Source organism: Ictalurus furcatus, chromosome 7 (assembly GCF_023375685.1).
Source record: "Ictalurus furcatus strain D&B chromosome 7, Billie_1.0, whole genome shotgun sequence".
NCBI classification, from domain to species: Eukaryota; Metazoa; Chordata; class Actinopteri; order Siluriformes; family Ictaluridae; genus Ictalurus; species Ictalurus furcatus.
The window spans coordinates 9,692,387-9,713,431 of record NC_071261.1 but is presented as its reverse complement, the minus strand read 5'-3'; the positions used below and the strand labels follow the sequence as shown (position 1 = coordinate 9,713,431).

At 38.5% G+C, this 21,045-nt stretch overlaps 1 protein-coding gene across 3 annotated transcripts in view; it reads right to left on the bottom strand.

Annotated features, from left to right (window-relative positions):
• Positions 1-2,617: 2,617 nt before the first annotated feature.
• Positions 2,618-21,045, bottom strand: part of carmil3 (capping protein regulator and myosin 1 linker 3) — a 58,400-nt gene continuing 39,972 nt past the window's right edge. For 2 of the 3 annotated variants that reach the window (XM_053628289.1, XM_053628291.1), the window contains exons 22-40: positions 20,776-20,844; positions 20,332-20,425; positions 17,493-17,591; positions 15,705-15,824; positions 15,508-15,621; positions 15,011-15,186; positions 14,691-14,778; positions 13,722-13,832; positions 13,375-13,441; positions 12,802-12,989; positions 11,648-11,727; positions 11,010-11,168; positions 9,593-9,794; positions 8,713-8,956; positions 8,272-8,381; positions 8,038-8,146; positions 6,593-6,670; positions 6,363-6,482; positions 2,618-4,688 (exon numbers count right to left, since the gene is read on the bottom strand). In XM_053628289.1, coding sequence (XP_053484264.1) covers positions 4,648-4,688; positions 6,363-6,482; positions 6,593-6,670; positions 8,038-8,146; positions 8,272-8,381; positions 8,713-8,956; positions 9,593-9,794; positions 11,010-11,168; positions 11,648-11,727; positions 12,802-12,989; positions 13,375-13,441; positions 13,722-13,832; positions 14,691-14,778; positions 15,011-15,186; positions 15,508-15,621; positions 15,705-15,824; positions 17,493-17,591; positions 20,332-20,425; positions 20,776-20,844 — 2,269 coding nt within the window. In that variant the 3' untranslated portion in view covers positions 2,618-4,647. The remainder of the gene's footprint in view (positions 4,689-6,362; positions 6,483-6,592; positions 6,671-8,037; positions 8,147-8,271; positions 8,382-8,712; positions 8,957-9,592; positions 9,795-11,009; positions 11,169-11,647; positions 11,728-12,801; positions 12,990-13,374; positions 13,442-13,721; positions 13,833-14,690; positions 14,779-15,010; positions 15,187-15,507; positions 15,622-15,704; positions 15,825-17,492; positions 17,592-20,331; positions 20,426-20,775; positions 20,845-21,045) is intronic. The other variant, XM_053628290.1, reaches the window with a different exon arrangement.

The window sequence follows — 21,045 nt, the reverse complement described above, 5'->3', positions numbered from 1 at the left end:
CTGACCACTTAGACCAAATCACACAGACCTTTATGTTCAATCTGTGAGCAACTTCGGGCTTGTTACTGTTGTAACGGCTATTATTTGAGCTTGACTGAACTATAGACTATCAATAAACTGCCATGATATCCTAGTGTGATTATTTTAGTAACTGATCAAGGGTCAGTTGGATCTTCACCTCTTACAAACACTTACAATCAAAAGTGGGAATGCTGACTCCAGCCCTGCTATTATACAAGCCTCTGTGCACGTACAGGCAGTGTATTGGTTGTTACTTGGACATTATGTATGTTTGGTTGAGCACACTGCAAAAGTATTGGTGATAATGTATTCGAACAAACATTAATATAAACCCTTGATTTGCTTTGCAGTCAGCATAACTGATGTTATAGAAAATTAATCAACACCTCTGAGATTTCACCAACACTGTGGTATTAAATTAATTACAGTATATAACAGACTATGCATAAACTAGCACATTGTAGATGTAGGTCTGTATCTAATCTGATCATTAGGAACCATCAAAGCAAAAAAAAAAAAAAAAAAAAAGGCATGCATTATGCTGGCTCTGAATCATCACTGACATCTGTTAAGCAATCTGCTGTTATATAATCAATAAGAATGAGAACTTATTTATTGAGTAAGTAGAGAATGCTATTACAGATCAGATTCTTTAATTGACATCTTTCTGAATGAAATGTCCACAATAATTTATATAAATATGGAAGAAAAAAAAATCACATTGCATGATTATCAAGTCTTCATATTTTGCTTTCTGTTATCGCCTCTGTATCAAGCATTTTCTTTCAACAGTCAAAATCAACAGTCAGAGTTTTCCTTTCAGAGGATTATAAATCTCATGAAGGCAACCCACTTGTCTAATGGGTTACACTCCATACTCCAACTGAAATGCCCCTTAGCTTGGAACTGGTGTATTCCCACATCCCCCGAGGTCCATCTCCTGTGGAAAATCTGGTTTAGGAAAGAGACCACCCTGATCAAGATGTCTCATACTGGAGTATGTACTGTGTGTGTATGACTATACCTAGCCCATACCTTTCCAGTTCACACACTAACCCAGTCTCCATTCCATGTTCACAAAGTCAGTTTCCACTGCAAGGGTCTAGTCTGTGTAAGAGTATTCATCATATGACTGCCGCCTTACTGGCATTGCACGTGACTCCCAACCTTCATCTTGCAGGTGATGAGCCAACAAGATGCATTGCATGTCATCCTTGATTGCCAGAGGACTTGCCTACATCATTCTAACCACCATATCATGCTGCCTCACAAACGTGTTCCTTATAGCGATCATAGCAGCTGGCACAGAAGAGTAAGTGAAAGAAGTAATTATGGCTAATGAGGTGAAAATGAATTGTTTACGCTGTTAACTCCCTGCAGACCTGCTTTGGGTCCAGGTATAACAAATATCTTAATAGCTGGGTAGTCTCTTTACACATACACATATTCAGAGAGCGAGAACACCAAAATGAATACGCCTGTCAACTTGACTGCAACACTAATTTGCGGTTATTTTGTTTAACCTGGAAAAGCCCATTATGAGCAAGTTCTGGAGGCTGAGAAGATGAGAAAGGAAGTGAGAACAGTCTATAAATACTTAATGAGTAACAGTACCAGTGATTAGTTTGGGAAATATCATAAAAGTATGAGAAGCATCCATGATGATGCACCTTTAATGAGTGAACATGTTTACTGAACTTGAGTGGAACACCTGGCCATAAAAGTTCATTAGAACTTTATTGTTTCCTCTCACTGATCCAAATTTATTATCCATGTGTGTTTGTATTTGTATGGCAGGGAAAGCTCCAAGGAGACAGCTGCATGTGCCTTCTTTTTTTTTTTTTATCAGACAGATTTCATAGTCGTTTAGCAGGCCTATGTAAATAGCAGCAAAAGTGCTATGCCTCATTGGGCTTGCACAGTGTGCATTACCGCATGTGATTAAATGAGACGTTATTAATGGAATGATTTATGAATTGTGTAAACAGCCTCTTTACTTTGTGTTACTGGAAAACACCTTTAATCTGTGTCAATATTTTCCATAGCAGACAAAATTGTGGTTGAGAGAGATATACAGTATGTTGTGTTAGGTAACTCACCTCTACACTACTTCTACACTAAGCTACAGTGATGGACTGTAAATGATTATTTATTCAATTTAAGAGCAGGTTTTATCCAATTCAATTGCATGTATCATCTTTGTTCTTTTCAGTACCTGGAGAAAATCATAAAATTACTGTATAACTGTAATAACTGTAATTTTGTTATCTACGACAATAAATCTTGAGTCTTGGTGCTAGTTAGTCCTCTTTAGCACATTAGTCAATATCCCGGTAACCCCAACTATCCAATAACCTATTCATGAAATTAGCATGCCTAATGGCTTGGCCTTTGGCGCCCTCCTTTGACCAGATAAGGAACTACATTATGACTGCCAAATTAAACAATAACAGTATCTCATGACAACTGTAAAACTATCTATCCATCTATCTACCCGTTTTTCTATCTATCTACTGTATCTATCTGTCTGTGTCTACCTGTTTTTCTATCTATCTATCTACCTATCTGTCTGAGTGTCTACCTGTTTTTCAGTCTATCTATCTATCTGTCTGCATGTCTACCTATTTTTCAATTTGTATATCTTTCTATCTACTGTATCTGTTTGTCTGCCTATTTTCTGTCCATCTCTTTATTTGTCCACCTACCTATCTGTCTTTCAGTCTATGTATGTATATAAGCGTCCATCCCTCCAACCATCTGTATGTCTACCTATTTCTCAATCTGTCCATCTACCTGTCTTTCACTCTGTCGATCTTTGTCCAGCGGTCTGTCTATCTATTAATCTGTCTATTTTTCAAATCTGTCCATGTATATATCTGTCCAGTTGTCTGTCTTTCAGTCCATCTGTCTACCTATTTTTCAATCTGTCCATCTCTTTATCTGTCCATCTACCTATCTGTATTTCAGTCTGTCAATCTATCTATATATGCATCTGTCGTCCATCCATCTGTATGTCTACCAATTTTTTTTATCTGTCCATCTACCTATCTGTCTTTCAGTCTGCTGATCTATCTGTCTAGCTGTCTGTTGATCTGTGGATTGTTCTACCATCACATGCCTTATTTAGTATTTTAAATCTGAATATTAATCATTAATATTCTCGTTACTGTAGCTGAGTTCGAGCAATTCCTTTTAAGTGTTTCCCAAGGTAAACATGGAAGAACAGGCATGCTTGTATGCTTAGAAGTTATCATGCTTTTATTTTAGAATTATGCTTATACTATATTGTGCTAGTTTGTCATTTTTGTCCAAGTGCTGCTTAAAGAAAATGTCCTCAGGCCCGTGTCTCAGAAACCAGCCTTTGAGTATTGAGATTCTCCTTTTTATTGACTTTGTCACATTCACAACACCAGTAAAAAATAGAGCTCATTTAAATACAGCTAAATTCTGCTCTGTACGGGACAGCATAAAAGACATGTGAATGACAGCCGTGTTGCTGATCTGGATAAGAACAACCTTATCAGAACAATTAATGGAAATGAAGTTAACATTCTCTTTAAAAAAAAAAAAAAAGAAAAGAAAAGCCTAAAGATGTAATGAAAATATTTTTTAATCAATCAATATTCGGTGCAAAATCAGCTTACACAGTCGCTATGGAGATTCTACACAGTGACATCCTGCAGGTTCTAAAAAAAAAACCCCACAAAAACATAAAATACAGAGGTCTATGGAAATGATTCAGTGTCATTTAGAAACGCAAAGCACACACACACACAAAAAAACCCCAAACATGCCGCACTAAAAAGTAAAACCTTAACTGCATCGCATCTTACATCACTCTAAGATAACATGAGACACTGAAAAGCAAAACCACTGCATTGCATCTTGCATTCCTTGATTTCATGACAAGGATTGGACAGTGATTGCATTTCAGTGTGGTACGACTGCAAAACACTGATGTAAGTGAAATTCCATTCACTTTTCAAGCAAAAAAAAAAAAAGCAATCCTGATTATTTTTCAAGGAAACTTCCCCACCAAATATTTTTTCCACCAGTGTGATTGCTTTTCTAGCTGGCATGGAATAGAAACTGGGGCAATGCTGGACGTTGACATGATATTCTGAGGTGATAGAGAGAAGACAGTGCAAGTAAATTACACCATACACAGCTTATGAATTGCAAGAGGGAAATATTGCTCATTTTACCTTTTAAAGGAGGTACAGCAGTAATGAAAGCAAAAATGGAAAAACGGAAGGACAGAGAGACCGACAGAGAAAAAGAGAGATGGAGGAACAGACAGACGTTCTTGTAAGAAACAGCTGAAATGGAATGAATGATGCAAAACAAGTGAGTGAATAATTTAAAACATATGAAAGACACCAGTCAAGCAGTGTATGTGTGTGTGTGTGTGTGTGTGTGTGTGTGTGTGTATGTGTGTGTGTGTGTGTGTGTGTGTGTGTGTGAGCGCGTGTGTGTGCGAGATTGACAGAGATTTGGGAATGCAATTTCATTCAAGCATAAGAGCATTCCTCACAACCCTGTCACTCTCTTGCTTGACCACCGTCCGTCTTCTTCGCCACTCTTTTGCCTGCCTGACAAAAACAAAAACAAACAAACAAACAAAAATCACGAGGCTTCACTGCTGCTTGGCTCTGGACTTTGTTGACCTACAGAGACAGATCGAGAGAGAAAGAGAGATACACAACCTTGTGTTACCTTATTAACTAATCTGGATTAGTTAAAGGTCAGCTTAGAGCCATCTGCTAGACTGTAAACACACTCCTACAAACACACACACACACACACACACACACACACACACACACAATTTTGTCATTTATGTATTTGTATACAGGTGCCTCTTAAAAATTTTGAATATCGTGGAAAATTTAATTTTTTCCTGTAATTTAATTTGAAAAGTGGAACTTTCATATATTCTTGATTCATCACACATAAAGTGAAATATTGCAAGCCTTTTTTTGTCTTAATCTTGATGATTACGGCTTACAGCTCATGGAAATCAAAAATCCACTATCTCAAAATATTAGAATAAAGAATTTATAATACAGAAATGTCAACCTTCTGAAAAGTATGTTAATTTATGCACTCAATACTCGGTCGGGGCTTTAATCCTTTTGCACGAATTACTGCATCGATGTGGTGTGGCATGGAGGCAATCAGCCTGTGGCACTGCTTTGAAAGCCCAGGTTGCTTTGATAGCAGACTTCAGTTCGTCTGTATTGTTGGGTCTGGTGTCTCTTGTAGATTCTCTATGGGGTTCAGGTCAGGCGAGTTGTCTGGCCAGTCAAGCACAGTAACACCATGGTCAGCAAACCAGTTACTAGTAGTTTTGGCACTGTGGGTAGGTGCCAAGTCCTGCTGGAAAAGGAAATCAGCATCTCCATAAAGCTTGTCAGCAGGTGGAAGCATGAAGTGCTCTAAAAATCTCCTGGTAGTCGCTGCATTGACTCTTGACTTGAGAAAACACAGTGGACCAACAGCAGCAGATGACATGGCACCGAAATCATCACTGACTGTATTCTGCAACTTGGATTCTGTGCCTCTCCACTCTTCCTCCAGACTCTGGGACCTTGATTTCCAAATGAAATGTAAAATTCACTTTCATCTCAAAAGAGGACTTTGGACCACTGAGCAACGGTCCAGTTCTTTTTCTCCTTAGCCCAGGTAAGACGCTTCTGACGTTGTCTTTGGTTCAGGAGTGGCTTGACACTAGAAATGTGACACTTGTAGCCCATTTCCTGGACACGTCTGTGTGTGGTGACTCCAGCCTCACTCCACTCCTTGTGAAGCTCCCCCAAGTTTTCGGCTTTGCTTTACAATCCTCTTCCTACAACACTTTTCCCTTCCAGTCAACTTTCCATGAATATGCTTTGATACAGCACTCTGCGAACAACCAGCCCTTTCAACAATGACCTTCTGTGGCTTACGCTCATTGTGAAGGGTGTCAGTGAGTGTCTTCTGGACAACTGTCAAGTCAGCAGTCTTCCCCATGACTGTGGTTGTGTGTACTGAACCAGACTGAGAGATTAAAGGCCAAGTAAACCTTTGCAGTTTTGAGTTAATTAGCTGATCAGAGCTCTTCTCAGGTCGACATTTCTCTATTATAAATTCTTTATTTGAATATTCTGAGATACTGGATTTTTGATTTCCGTGAGCTGTAAGCCATAATTATCAAGATAAAAAAAAAAGGCTTGAAATCTTTCACTTTATGTCTAATGAATTTAGAATATATTAAAGTTCTAAAAAAACCCCCCAAACGTTTCCACGATATTCTCATTTTTTTGAGATGCATCTGCATACTATTTGCTTGTACGCATTACCAGGAGTATCAAAAGATTTATTTCTTCTCTGAGGAAGTCGTGGCTTTTTCACCGGGGGTTTAGGGTCTGAGGACCTCTCCACATTGCCGGGGCTGCCTTCCTCCATGCCTGAAGTAAAGCCTTAACATGCACACAGACAATAAGAACTGGATCTTACGCTGTAATTTTTGCTTGGGAATTCTAGTCAATAGAATGTCATTAGAATAATAATAAGCGAGAAGAATAATTACCTGCTTCGCAGGAGTGAGCCTTTCGGTTCTTGTGAGGCTTTGTAGCCGCTCCACTTGAGGAGGAGTCTTCCTCTGCACCTAGCCATACATACCATCATCATCATCATCATCATCATCATCATCATCATCATCATGTTGTAGCTTATGGATAAAACTGTAGTAGATATATACAGCTATTTTTTTGACTGGGACCAAAAAGAGAGAGCACATGACACCCATCTTTGCCTTACTCCACTGGTTACCGGTAAAATACAGAATTGATTTGGATTTTGGATTGATAGGAAAAAAGATCCTATTGTTTGTTTCTAAAGCCTTGCGTGGTCTCGCCCCCATATACGCTACTGGTCAAAAGTTCAGACACACTCATTCATTATTTACATTTTTTCCCCCACATTTTCGAATAATAATAAAGTCATCAAAACTCTGGAGTAACACAAATGGAATTATGGAAATTATGTTGTGATAAAAAGCATGTATGGAATATCACTATCGAAAAAAGGTATCGATCAGGAAACTGGGGAAACAAAAGAATTTACAAAACATTAGATGTACCATGGAAGAACGTGAAGGCCATCATCAACAATTGGAGAAAATGGGGCACCACAGTGACATTACCAAGAACAGGACTACCCTTCGAAATTGATGAAAGGACAAGAATTTAGAAAAACGTAAAAAAGCTGCCAACAGATGTACGGCAACATTAAAGGAGTTGCAGGAACATCTGGCAAGAACTGGTCACTCTGGACATGTGACATCACTCTCATATTCTTCACATGTCTTGGCTATGGGGTAGGGTGGATAGACGGAAGCCCTTTTTCACTAAAAAAACAAAACAAAACAACAGTTTGATGTAAAATGTTCAAACGAACATGGTGAAGCGTGGTGGTGGCAGCATAGCGCTATGGTTCTGCTTCTCTTTAGCTGGGACTGGGTGTTTAGTAAAGGCGGCTCCAAACATCTATTTTTTTTGCTCAAAACCTGCAGACCTCTATTAGACAGCTGAAGATGAAGAAAAAACTGTCACAAAGCATGCATCCATGTCAACAAAGGAATGGCTTCTGAAGAAGAAGATCAATGTTTTGAAACAGCTCAGTCAGAGCCCAGGTCTAAATCCTGTTGAAAAACTTTGATAGATCTGGAAGATTTTTAGCAAGGAAAAGATGGTAGACTCTTACCCAAAAAGACTAGGTGCTGTATTAAAAGCAAAAAAAAAAAAAGTATTATATAACGAGTGTGTACACTTATGTAACCAGGTTAATTGTTTGTTTTCCCCCCGCAAAAAATGTTTGTTTGCTTTTTACTTTAATTTTCTTAGTTGCTATAAGACATTAAAGGAGGAAAAAGATTTACGTGACAAAAACCTGCATCTAAAAAAATATATATCAACTCTATAGCTTCAAAGCTACCTTTTAAACATGTATAGAAAACATTTGATTTGAATTTACCTTGAGTGACAGGGGAATCTACCAATCTGGATGTAGGCTTGGTATGGGCACATGGTACAGGAGGCTGTACTTGATTCTCGTCAGAAGATTCCTCCGGTGAATTATCTAGCTGGGGAATGACATTTAAAACGACTATGAATGGATCAAATGTCAATGCGCAAACACAGAAGCAACAAGCATGTACAGTAGGTCTGCACTAACATGCACACGCACACATTAATGCATGCTATAGACCTTTTCAGAGAGGGGAGGAGTTTGTCCTTCTGCTTTTTGCTTTTGCGCTTCCTGACTCTGGATGTCCTCTTTTTCATCGTCCACATCTTTCTCTCCTTCAGCATCCTCTACTAAAATAGAACAAAGTAAAAGCAAAAGCAAATTAAGCACAGACCGACCAAAAGAGTAAGACCATTAGTCATGGTTAGACATTTGTAGTTAGCCTGCATTTACGTTATTAGCTCCAAGGTTTGTTTTTCCTCAAGTTTTCATCACACACCTTGGCCTCATCTCAGGTGCATTTCCACTATTTGTGTCTGACATAACATTTGCTTTGGTTTCTTTATATTACTTTTAAGCATAATTTTTGCAGGACATGTCATGACCTGTCTGTAAAACTCGGTATTATTATTATTATTATTATTATTATTATTATTATTATTATTAAAACACCTGCATTACCAGAGTTCTCCTCCAGATGGTGCTGTCTGGTGTCCCCCAGACTAGGCTTGCTGCTCTGAGGAGGAGGATCGGGTTTCTGCTGCGACTCCACCGTCACGTCCTCCTCCAGCTGAGCAGAGGACGAGTTCGAACCCTGGACAAGTGGCTTGTCTTGATTGTCTTTAGGAGCTTTCTGTCCTTTATTGTTTCTCTTTGTGGGGACGGGCGTGCCTGAGGAGACGAACACCTCGCTGTATTCGGGTGACTGATGAGGAAGAGGGGAAGGTAGCAATCAGGTAATTATGTTAAAAAACAACAACAACAACAACAAAAACTCATGACTCATGCCATAAGAGCAGACAAATTGAATGGTTGATGAAAAAGTAAATAATTGAAAATAATCCTAACCCTAAGTTGTGAGTAATGATGTATTCTGCTGTAATGTCAAAGAACATTCAACTACATTATATATACACACACATATATATATATATGTGTGTATATATATATATATATATACACACACACACACACACACACATATATATATATTGTGTTATTGTCATTGTACATTTATGGCATTTGGCCTTATCCAGAGCAACTTACATTCATCTCATTTATACAACTGAGCAGTTGAGGATTAAGGGCCTTGCTCAAGGGCCCAACAGTGGCACCTTGCGGTACTGGGATTTGAACTCATGACCTTCTGAGCAGAAGTCCAATATCTTAACCACTGAGCTTCTCTTGCTGTAATAGTTAATTAATCAACTTTCTGACTAATGACAGTAAACAGTGCTGCGGTATAATAATGTATAATAACGTGTATAATAATATTCTATAGGAGGATTCTGTGAATTAAAAAAAATAAAATAAAATTTTTATCAGCTTTAATGGAGCATACTTGTCTCCATGTGATGCAGGAGGGGCTCGCTGTCCTCAACCCTGGCAGTGGTATGCCGTGCAAATTTCGGCCAGAGATCTGAGGAGGTCTTTGATCTCCCAGACCGCCGTTGACTTCCTCTTGCGATGTTTCTGCCCTCTGGAAATCCTTAGGGATAATCACAGAGTACAGGTTCTCTGTACCAGCGCTGGGATTTAAAGACCTGTAATTAATTGTAGAATGTTTTCAGCATAGTAACTTTAATTTTTGACATACATGATATGATAATAAGTAAATAAGTAAATAATAATAAGTAAATAAATATAAAATAATCTAAAATAAAATAAGGCACACAGCTTTGTATGAGTAAATGCAATTTTCTATTCTATCTCTGTCTACCAGTTGAGGGCAAAATGTATTGAAATCCTCAGTGCAAAAATGAATAACCTGAGGAAAACATTTAACTAAACACTTTAGGTAGGTTTCACAGATGCTTCTTCATCATCACAAACAACAAAAATCGTCAAAAAGTCTTTCTTTTTAGCTATTAATACTGAAACAATTACAATTCTATCATGCTGATGGTGCATTGGCTGGATACTGATATCCCAGGGAGCCCTCATGCCTGTGTTACCTTCTGGCTCTCTATTTTTTCTAGTTATGTTGTCATAGCTAGACCTGCCAGAATCCCTGCTAGCACTCTGCTTACAATCTACACCTATTTAAACCACTGTAGGATAAGAGCATGCATAATAAACAGTATCATACCCCATTCTCTCTGTTACACTGTATGTACTCCTGTTGCCTGATCCTATATTCTGTTGTGGCTGTCTGATGCTCACATTGCTCACACTGCTGCTATTGGATACCCAAAAGATAAAAATAATAATAAATAAATAAATAAATAAATAAAAACACTTCATGACCAAGTCTCGACCTTGCTTCTGTGTCTAATCTAACCTTAACCTGTACCTAAGCACTGCAATCGACAGTCCTCATGTGTTTTCAGGGAGTTTTTCCTGGCCACTTTTTGCTCATGAGGAGTATAAATCGCCACCCTGATTTTCTGTAAAGCTGCCTTGTCTATTCAATATCACTTCAAATGTTTGCATCTCCCTTTATGAACACTTTCGGAACGTGCCTGAATGATTTATAGATGCTCGAATAACTTGTATGCCCACTCCCTGCCTTTATAGCTGCCTTGAGCTTCCTTCATATCCTCTCAGCAGCTATTGATCTGATGTAAGTAGCACGACTGGATGATACTGAGCGGATGAGAAACGACAGATGAGAAATGAGGACGCGGCAGTATGAAAATAGGAGGAGACAACCCACACGCATGGCTCGGTATACAGCATATTGTATGCACGTCGACGGCCTAACAAAACAACAAAAAGTCGCTTGTGTAGATGATTTGAAAAACAAAACAACAACGTACTCGGTGCGACATTCATCACCACACACTTCCCCCTGGATCACAGGCTCCGGCTCTTGATGTGACGCGGAGTAACGGTTCTTCCGGAATCCTGAAAAGATGGACAGCACGGTGCGCCTCTTCTTCCGCCTCAGAGTCTGGGTATGATGAGAGGACAATTGGCTGTAAAACAGACAAAAGGCAAAAGAGAGGCTCTGAAAGGGGTCTTCGTGCCAACGGCGCCGTTGAGTTCTCGATTCTCATTGGTCAGAAAGTGTTGATTAATTTTCTGTAACAGCAGCTTGAATATTAATGGATCAAGTTTGAAAAAAGAAATAATTGGAAGGAGTATCCACTATAAGTGCTTAATAGCAGTCAGAGGTAAAGCCGTAACTAAGTTTTCAGACACGGGAAAGAGAAATTTGTGGTTACGAAAAAAACCCAAAATATTTTGCATTGACAAATTGCTGTGGAATAATAATAGGAATAAAACACTTGGGGACATGCTGTTATAGGCAAATCCATATCACACTGATCAGCAAACTGTTGATTCTTTTCCTTTAACAGCACACACCACACTGTGTTAGGCCTTACATAACATACAACAGTCTAAATGCTGACTTCTGTTGCTAATGTTTTATTATTAACATTAACTCAGGCACCTGTCTGGTAAGACCCTCTTGGTGTAGAAATCAGGCAGTCCATCATCCAAAAGGTTCACCCCACCGTTCTCAGAAGAATGCTGCAAGGCGATCGGAAACCAATTAGAATCACAACAACGAGGACGTTTTCTGCTTGTTTTCAATTTTCAGGCCTGTGGCTGTAGCTCATCCTGCAGATGTTTGTATATCAGATAACGTTTTAAGAATCCTGCAGCTTGTCATGTGAAATGACAAGTGCCTGTGTTTAGTTTGCGGATTAATTTGATTCGCAAGGAAAACCAGATCTGCAGCAGGAAACAGAAATACAGCCTGCAGCCTTTGAAGTTGATGTAAAATGCAATTTAGGTGGAGAGATTCACAAGGCAACATCAAAAGTTTGAGGTTATTTTAGGTATTTTAGGTAAGACATTTCCAAAAATACAGTAATGCAGTGATTTATGATTGGCAAGACGGCAAGCATTGAAATAAACATCTAGCCATCACCAATATAGTATTTCTGCATAATTAGTCCTGTTTGTAAAGATCACAATCACTGCAAACCACAGCACTGGTTTCATTTAACAATATGGGTTCACTCTCAATATAAAATAACACTTGACCCAGCACTTCATATTACTCTGTGGTTTATTTTTTAATATCCAAATTCATTGAACGGCAGCTTATAAAACACCACTTGATCCAGCGCATCCTTTTATTTGGCATTTTATTTCTTTTTATATCATGCTCTGACAAATTATTGAAACCCCCAAGACACTAAACCAAGGCTGTGATATCGCAACGTGTGTGGCGATTTCATCACACTTTCAAATATCCATTTAGAGTTGTCAGATTAAAATAATAACGCCAATATTTTGGTTTAAAGTGTAAGCTAAGCTTACAGCTCAGTTTATGAATAAATAAATAAATAAATAAATAAATAAATAAGTCCTCAAGAAAAGCAATGTCTCCGATGTGGGGGCAAAAAACTAAACAAAACAAAACATTTTTTGGAAAATAAAGGGATCATAGTATTGATTCGTTAATAATGTCTTTTTAATGTATTTATTATTTCCTTCATAATAATTCAGAAGAGAGAGCCAACAAAATATTTAGAACAAAAAAAATGGTCACTGAACCTAAATTCTGTGACATTTGGCTTTAATTCAGCTCTTTACCATATCTGAAGGGGTGTGTCCAGGCCTATGCCTTCTTGGTGGGCGGGGTCTTATGTGGGTTACGTGGCGCAGAGGTGCACCTTGAGTAGGCAAGCTGGACAAATTGTCCCAAGAGGCTATGTGAGAAAGCAGAGCAGATGCACGAGGTGCTGGAAGTGAAGGGGACAAGTTGGGATCATCGCCTAGACCTGGAAGAAAGCAAAAAGTAACTCAAATAACCAGTCTTTACAACCACGGTGAGCAGAAAAGCATTTAAAAATGCACAGCACTGTGTAACTCTAAAGTGGATGTGCAGGCGTGTGCGCGTGTTCCTAATAAAGCGGTCATTAACTGTATATCATTGCGTTACCGAAAAGTGTTCCTTCAGCGAGTACAGTGCCAAATGTGGCTCTGTAACAGCACTGTGATTCGAACTCACTGAACAACATTCTGTTGATTACCAGAGCAGAACCTCGAATGCTGAGTCATCACCGATATCCCTCGTATTAATGCAAATTTCTCATCTGGGAACTGTTTAGCTACTGACTCAGATGTGTCTAATTGTGCTGGAGGCAGCTGTCAAGTGTGACTCACTCAGCCTGGTGGAGACGGGTCGGATGCGTCGAGTCCTAGAGCTGCGCTTCTTTATGGCAATTGTATCCTGAGCACAGGGGGAGTGGACGAGTTAAAATAAAAAGTCAAAATATCAAAACATTCAAAACAGATGGCAGAACCATGTGGCCTAGCTTAATTTGTTTTGTTTTTCAATTATGAACGATTTTTCGTTGGCTCATTTTCTGCAATGAACATTACATCTATTTCAATCAATAAACAACAATATGAAACCACTTGTATTGGAAAACTGTACTGCTATAAAAAAAATCTTAAGCGATTGCCTGGATTAATAGGACATCCATTGGAATAGGGACACGTTTCCTTACAATGCTGATACTAAAATCGTCCTCAGGGATGTCAACGGTGTCAGCGTGTCGGAGTGCGGGTCGGATCGTGGCACTGTCGTCTGGTCGCCTCACTCGAGCCACCTGCTGAAGCTACAACCCGAATAAACACGTAGAAAACACATAGTAAAGACCAGGGTAGTGTGATAGCACAGATTTGCCTACATTTCAGACCAAAACTAATAATAAAAACCTGACGGGCATAATGGCATTATAGGAAATTAATCAATGACTAATAGCTTTAGTAAATTATTTAAGCACAAAAGAGAGATTTAGATAAATGCACTATTAATATAAGATATTAACTGTGCAGTGCTAGTCTGCTACACAAACACGAGAGTCATGTCATGTTACCCGGGTTGAGGATTTTATGACAAATTGGGCTGGTGGATAAAAGCACCATTCGAGTGGCAATTGTTGGGTCAGTTTTTTAAAAAAAGTCTGCAATTGCCAAGATCTTGTTTTAAAGCATGCAATCTATTTACATAAAATACAGGCTGGGGCAAACAAAGGGAAAGTGTAAGTGCAGAAAGTGCATGTATGATATACAGTACAGAACCATTTCTGTTAGAAGTGGGGAACTATACAGATATTACAGGCTAGTATATTACAGTATATTTCATTCTATGCATTTTTTTCTGATATACTATCAAAATAACAGGTAAACGGTCTAATATTGGAAGAAAATGGAGTTACGGCAATAGCAGCTGATATGCTGCATCAATATTATAAATGTTATAATATATTATATATAATATTATAAATATTATAAATATCAGGATGTACTTGCTTCTAACTCAACAGACAATAGCACAAAAATTCTGTTTCCCTTTTCCAACATATACACTTTTTGGGCTAGATTCAGGTCTTTTGTGTGGTTTTTGAGATATACATGTTTGTGCTGGAAACCTGGCAACCCTGATGAAAAATAGATACAGATTTATGTGGTACCAGTGTCTTGTGAGTGGCATAGAGCTCTTGAAGGATCTGGTCCACTGCTGAGTTGGTGAGATAGGAAACCACAGACATCTTTACTTCTCTGAGAGAGAGAGAGAGAGAGAGAGAGAGAGAGAGAGAGAGAGAGAGAGAGAGAGAAAAAGCACTAACAGTTAGGAATGCCACTGATAATACAATTACAGGAAGATGAACAATGTACCATTTTGCTCTTAAAGAGCAAATTAGCACAGTTATAGTGTCACACCAAGTTTTAATTTCAACTCTGGTTTATGTAGTTTATTAATGTAAAGTAGAACATATGCCTCATATCTTACTCTAGAGCTTGGTTGATGTCCTGGGCTGCTCTCTCCATCAACGCAGTGCGGATGGCAGAACGGGGGATGGACACGCGCTCAGAGATAGAAGAGAGAGGAGGAGAAAGATGCTCTGCTGCAGCCGAGGAAAGGGGACATAGCTCCCGACACAGAGATACCATGGAGTCCACAATCACCTAGAAAGAAAAATTTATTTTTCTACTCCAAAATTATCCTTAAAGGAAAAATCCACCATGAAAGACTGCATATTCATCTTTATCATTTATCTTTAATGGCTTCCAAGGTTTGAGGGTTTTTTTTTGTTTAAATCTCTTTCAATCTATTTTCACTTTGGTGAGAAAAATACTGTTATTAAACAAGAAGCTCTAGCGAGAATGACTTTGTCAGACAGAAAGGTTCTGCTATCCATACAGACATAACTAACCATCCATCCACCCATTGTTCAGTTCCTATAATCACCAAGAGGAGTAAACAAAAACAAAAACAAAAAATCTCACTTGTAGCTCTTTGTCAGCTGCTTTAGCCAGTTCTCCAGTGATAGACTCTAGTTTCTGTCGAACTGGCCCATCTATGGAAAGCACATGAGCCAGCTCACACAGAGAAGGGTACAGCTGGAGCAAACAGACATGAGAATTATTACAAATCAGCCACAAACAACTGCATAAAAACACTAATGTTTGATTCCAAGACTCACAGCACGAGAGTTCCTGGCCTCCTTCAGAACTTGTCTGGCAGCCTGCAGCTCCTCTTCCTCGCCTGATGCTCTTAATACACATACCTGCTGCTGAACACGCACGCACAGGCGCTCCATCACCTAAAACAGACATAAAGAGAGAGAAAAAAACAGGGGATTGTTCCTTTATTTATTAATGATGAAGAAGTCATATTTTCAGTGTACCATACATTTATAATTACATTTAATGTTATGGAATGTCTGCAAAAGTTAGTTCTTGTTGTCAAGTCCTCTGTCCTGAAGAAGTTCGTGTGGCGTTAAACTTACTAACCATTACAAAGCACCGACACTGGAGACTCCTTCCATGAATGCATAAATTAAAACGAATACCGTATGTGTAACATCTCCTTTGTGAAATTTTTGTGAATGAGCCGTTGCTACGTAAACAATAAGGTATTAGAAAGAGAGCATTAAATATAAAAGCTGTGATTTGCCTTGTAGCCAGAACTACTTTCAGAGCTGCTGCCATTGAAAACGAACACCTTCTGACCAATCAGAATTGAGCATTTCTGACAGCTGTAATTCAACTCACAGGTAAATATGAATGCAAATTCATTTGTGTGTTATGGACCACAAATTGTCCCACATATCAAAAAAAAAAAAAATCCAAGAAACAAGTTCCGTGCAGGGTGGTCTCATGATGCTCTCTTTTTTGGTGGTGATTTGACAAAATTTGTAGCAGAATCCAAAAAATTTTGAAATGGCGGAAAATCCAATATGGCGGAAATTAACATCACGGTGTCCACTGAACTTGAGGAAAGTGGAAATGTGTTTCTACGACATTGCACTGCAGAGTTATTATTTGCCCTATTGGTGGCACGAGAGGGCTTGAGTGTCGTGCACCAAAATTGCTGTGAAGGTAGCTGAGATTGTCCACTATCACTGTGCCAAATCTCATAAAAAGCGTACAAAGTATTCTATGGGCTGCCATAGACTCCCACTGTGGAATCATAATAATAACAATAATAATAATAATAATAATAATAATAATAACAACAACAACAACAAAGCATACAATCATATTGTGATAATAAGAAAACATGCAATCACTATAGGGTAATTACGCACCTTTGGTCCTTGGCCCCCTAATAAGAAAACATACAATTCCAGTAGGGTGCCTATGCACTTATGATGCTTTGGCCCCTTAACCCTTTCTTACAGTACACTGGTGTGCAGAATAGAACTCGACTTATCGGCCATTTTCATATAATAACAGTATAAACAAATTCATTATTTTATTGCAGCAAGTTGTTTTGATTATTATTATTATAATATTAGTCAGGACACGGTTGGGTTTCTGTGTGTAGAGAATCGTGACTCTGTGTTTAGCTGTGTTTCACCTAGTAAAATAGGTTTAAAAAAAAGGAAATACTTATGAAAAACTGTAAATTCTTAAAGCCCTTATCTACCTTCATATGAGCCATTAACCACTACTGTAGAGTGTGTCGTCACAAATAAATTAAAATATATGGCTAGAGCATTTTTTCCTACAAATTGTTAGTCATTTAGTCCAATGTCCCATGCAGAATTGCTACCAACCTAGGAAAGTGATGGGTAATACACACATAGATGTGTAGCCATCGATTTCTCACCTCTGCAATGTCATAGAACAGTTAAACATATGCGGAACTTATCAGACATTAACGGCCATGGCTGTCTTCCAGTCATGGTTATATTTGCTAACAAACTCAGCTCTCGGCAACCTTTCCTGCTTATTGCATCACCTGACTGTCAGTATGGTGAGAGTACCTGCTCAGCGGTGCTAGTCACCAGACCCTGATGCAGTCTGAGAGCCTGTTTCTGAGAGAAGCGCTGAGTCTGGTTGTTTCTTAACAATGCCCGCTGGATCTGGCAGACGGAAAAGGAGAGGAAGACACAGGGAGACAGAACGAATCAGAGTTATAAACTGCATTTTCGACACCAACAGTGATGCTCAGATAAGCATTCCAGTCACGTGGAAATGAGCCTAATTAAATGCCTGGACAGTCAAGATAAGCCATACTGTCCAACTTTTCAAAGTCACCTTTAAAAGCAAAGCTTCTACATAATACTATGAATGTATATGTAATACGTAATAGACTGTACATTTTCAGTCTATGTTTTCTAATATAAAGCATAGTATTAAAGGTGCGTTAGTTAATTTTTATTTCTTACTAGTACAAATAGCCTGAAAAAAAGGTGTAGGAAAAAAAAAAAATTAAGGATAATGGTATAAGTCATGGCCTCAGAACAAGTGTAATACCGTACGTGGCTGTTTCGAAAACTGCCATCTGGTCCATAGTGCACATGTTTGTGTTTGGATGGGCCTCCTGTCAATCATTTTATAGACAGTCTGAAATCTCGGTTTCAAATCGTCAGGAGCCCAGTGCAGCCAGATAATTCTAGTAACTCTAGTATGCTGTCAGTACTAGAGCTGTAAGTTAAAAGAACTTGAAATCGGTATTTCTACAAGTTTGTTCAAAAGGAACGTGATGTACTTTGTAGATAAAACAGATCGATAGATAAACGCTTTGAAACTTGTTTTGTTAGTATACTGTAGTGCAGCTTTTGCCATTTAAAATAAAGTTAATATTCAAAATCTGAAAGGGCACGCTCAAGTTTTAATGATTGTTAATTTGTCAATACTAAGTTAGATAACAACAACGCAAATGGTACACTTTACAAAATAAGTTACAATGAACCTAGCTATATGCGAGAAGACCACTGCCAAGTGGGTATGGTTATTTCTGTAGGTGGGTGGAGTTTAGAGTTAGTTATCACTTAGTTATAGACTTAGTTATCATATAGTGATAATGGTGAATCTTTGGGTTTTATGCAATATATTGATCTGGTTCCTCTGTTTATTGTTATTATTAACATCATTAATACACTTGACCTATTTATACTTATGAATTGCATCTCTATAACTATTTCTATTTTACTGCTCCATTGCAGTAGTTACTTTGTGTTGCTTGTATTCATATAACTTTCCATTTGTGCATCAAGTGTGGCTGCAATAACAATGCTAGAATAGGAAAGAAATTAAGGGAAAGAAGAAAAAAGGGAAGGTAGGACAGGAAGAGAATGTGAAGAAGAATAGAGGAAAAAATGTGAGGAAGGGATAGTAGTAAAGAAAGGAAAAAAAGGAGGAAGGGGAAAGAAAAAAGAAAGAAAGAAAGAAATGGAAGGCTGCTATAGCAAAGCTAGAAAAGGAAAGAAAATGAGGCAAAGAAAGGAAAAGAATGGATAGTAAGGGAAAAAAGGAAGGAAAAGGGAAGGGAGGATAAGAAGAGAAAGTGAGGAAGGGAAAGCAGTAAAGAAAGATTAGGAAAAAAACAAATGAAAAGGACAAAAGGAAAAGTAAGAAGAAGGAAAAGAAAAGAGCACAAGAGAAAGTGAAAGGAAGGAAGGAAAGGTATAGAAAGAAAGAAAAAAAGAAAGAAAGAAAGAAAAAAGAAAGCTTTGCTATAGCAAAGCTAGAATATTAAAGAAAGAAAGGAAGGAAAGGAATGGCTAGAAGGAAGTAAGAAATTAAGGGAAAGAAAGAAAAAATGGGACGGTAGGACAAGAAGAGAAGGTGAAGAAGGGTAGGGATGGATGGTGAGGAAGAGACAGTAGTAAAGAAAGGATGAGAAAACAAGAAAGGAGGAGGAAAGGGAAAGAAGGTAGCAAGAAGAGAGGCAAGGAAAGAAGAGAAATAAGGAAGAAAGGAAAGTGATAAATAGAAAGAAATCGAAGGATGCTATAGCAAAGCTAGAATAAGAAAGAAAGTGAGGGAAAGAAAGGAAAAGAATGGATAATAAAGAAAAGAAGGAAGAAAGAAAATGAAGGGAAAGAAGGAAGAAACAAAGGGATGGAAGCACAGGAAAAGAAGGTGAAGAAGGGTAGAGAAGGAAAGTAAGGCAGCGAGAGAAGTAAAGAAAGGACAAGAAAAAAAACATGAAAGATGGTGGAAAGGAAAATAAAGAAGAAAGAAATGGAAAGGAAGGAAGGAAGGTAAGGAGAGGAAAGTAATAAAGAAAGGCAAGGGAAAAGAATCAAAGACGGAAACAGCGGAAGAAAGGAAGGAAAGGAAGAGCGGAAGCAAAGAAAAAGTATTTCTCGGGGTAAACGAGTTGACTGTGATTGGCGAAGTGTACTTTACATTTATGTTTACTGCTTTAATATGCTCTTAGCTGTAAATTTGTATTTAGATCAATCTGCTTTGAGAACCGAGAAAGTTCCAGAACCTCTCAGAGTGGGCGGAGCCATGACACTAAATACGAAGCAGCAGATACAGGACGCTGAGTTAGTGGATTGGATTGCACTGTGTTGCCAGTGTTGAAGAGAGATTGCAGAACAACCCTGCTGTGTTTGGAAGAGTTTGTGTGCGAGTGTGTGTGTGTACTGCTGCACAAATCTTCTGTATATACACACTTGAAATATAATCATTTCTCTATAAAGCAGTGTGAACCTCTATTACATCATTATTATCGGCAACATCCTACCATTATGATTTACATTTCCGTTCAATTGCAGTGCTGGAGGTGAGCTCTGCTTGCAAATGTTTCTTGTATGAACCTGTAAATTTGGGAGTATTTTTTTGTTTTTTTCCCCCCCGCTTGCTCACCTTTGTCATTGCCTGTTCCGTCTTCTCGGGGGAATTGCGGTATGCCTGTGTAACATCGCTCAGAGGCACAGGCATGCACTGCAGAGTGAAATTACTGAGGAATGAGAGAGAAAGAGAGCGACACAGAGCCAGAGAGATATAAATACGTATCTACAAAGCAGCAGCAACAGATGAAAATATTCCCAATGCACCATAAAAGAAAATCCATTAGATCTTCCACAGCTCGCTTTATAGCACACTCCCTATTCAGTTGTGTAAACTTGCCCAGATACAGTGACTAAACAGCGCTAAAATGAGGCTCCAAGGTCAAGTGGCTGGAATTAGAAAATTCTATTTTAAAAAATAAAGAAAAGGAACAAATAACTGAGTCATAGAACAGATTTGAGTGTACTGTAGAGTGGAAGAGTGAGTGAGTGTGTGTATGTGTGTGTATGTGTGGCTTACTGCTCCATAGAGCGTGCTACATCCTGAAACCCAGCAGCTGTGGTATTGTTCCGATCCCACGTCACGCTCCTAAAAACAGGAAATAAAAAATCTAACTTTGCAAATACAACTCTAAAGTAAAGAATAAAATACTTGGGCATGTGTTAAAGGAAAATCATCAACAATGAGGTGGTGTACTTCGATCTGACACTAAGTGGAATTATTGTTGATTATTTTCCAATAACAGCACATCCTGATGTATTTTGTTCCTCTTAGACCATGGCATATTTT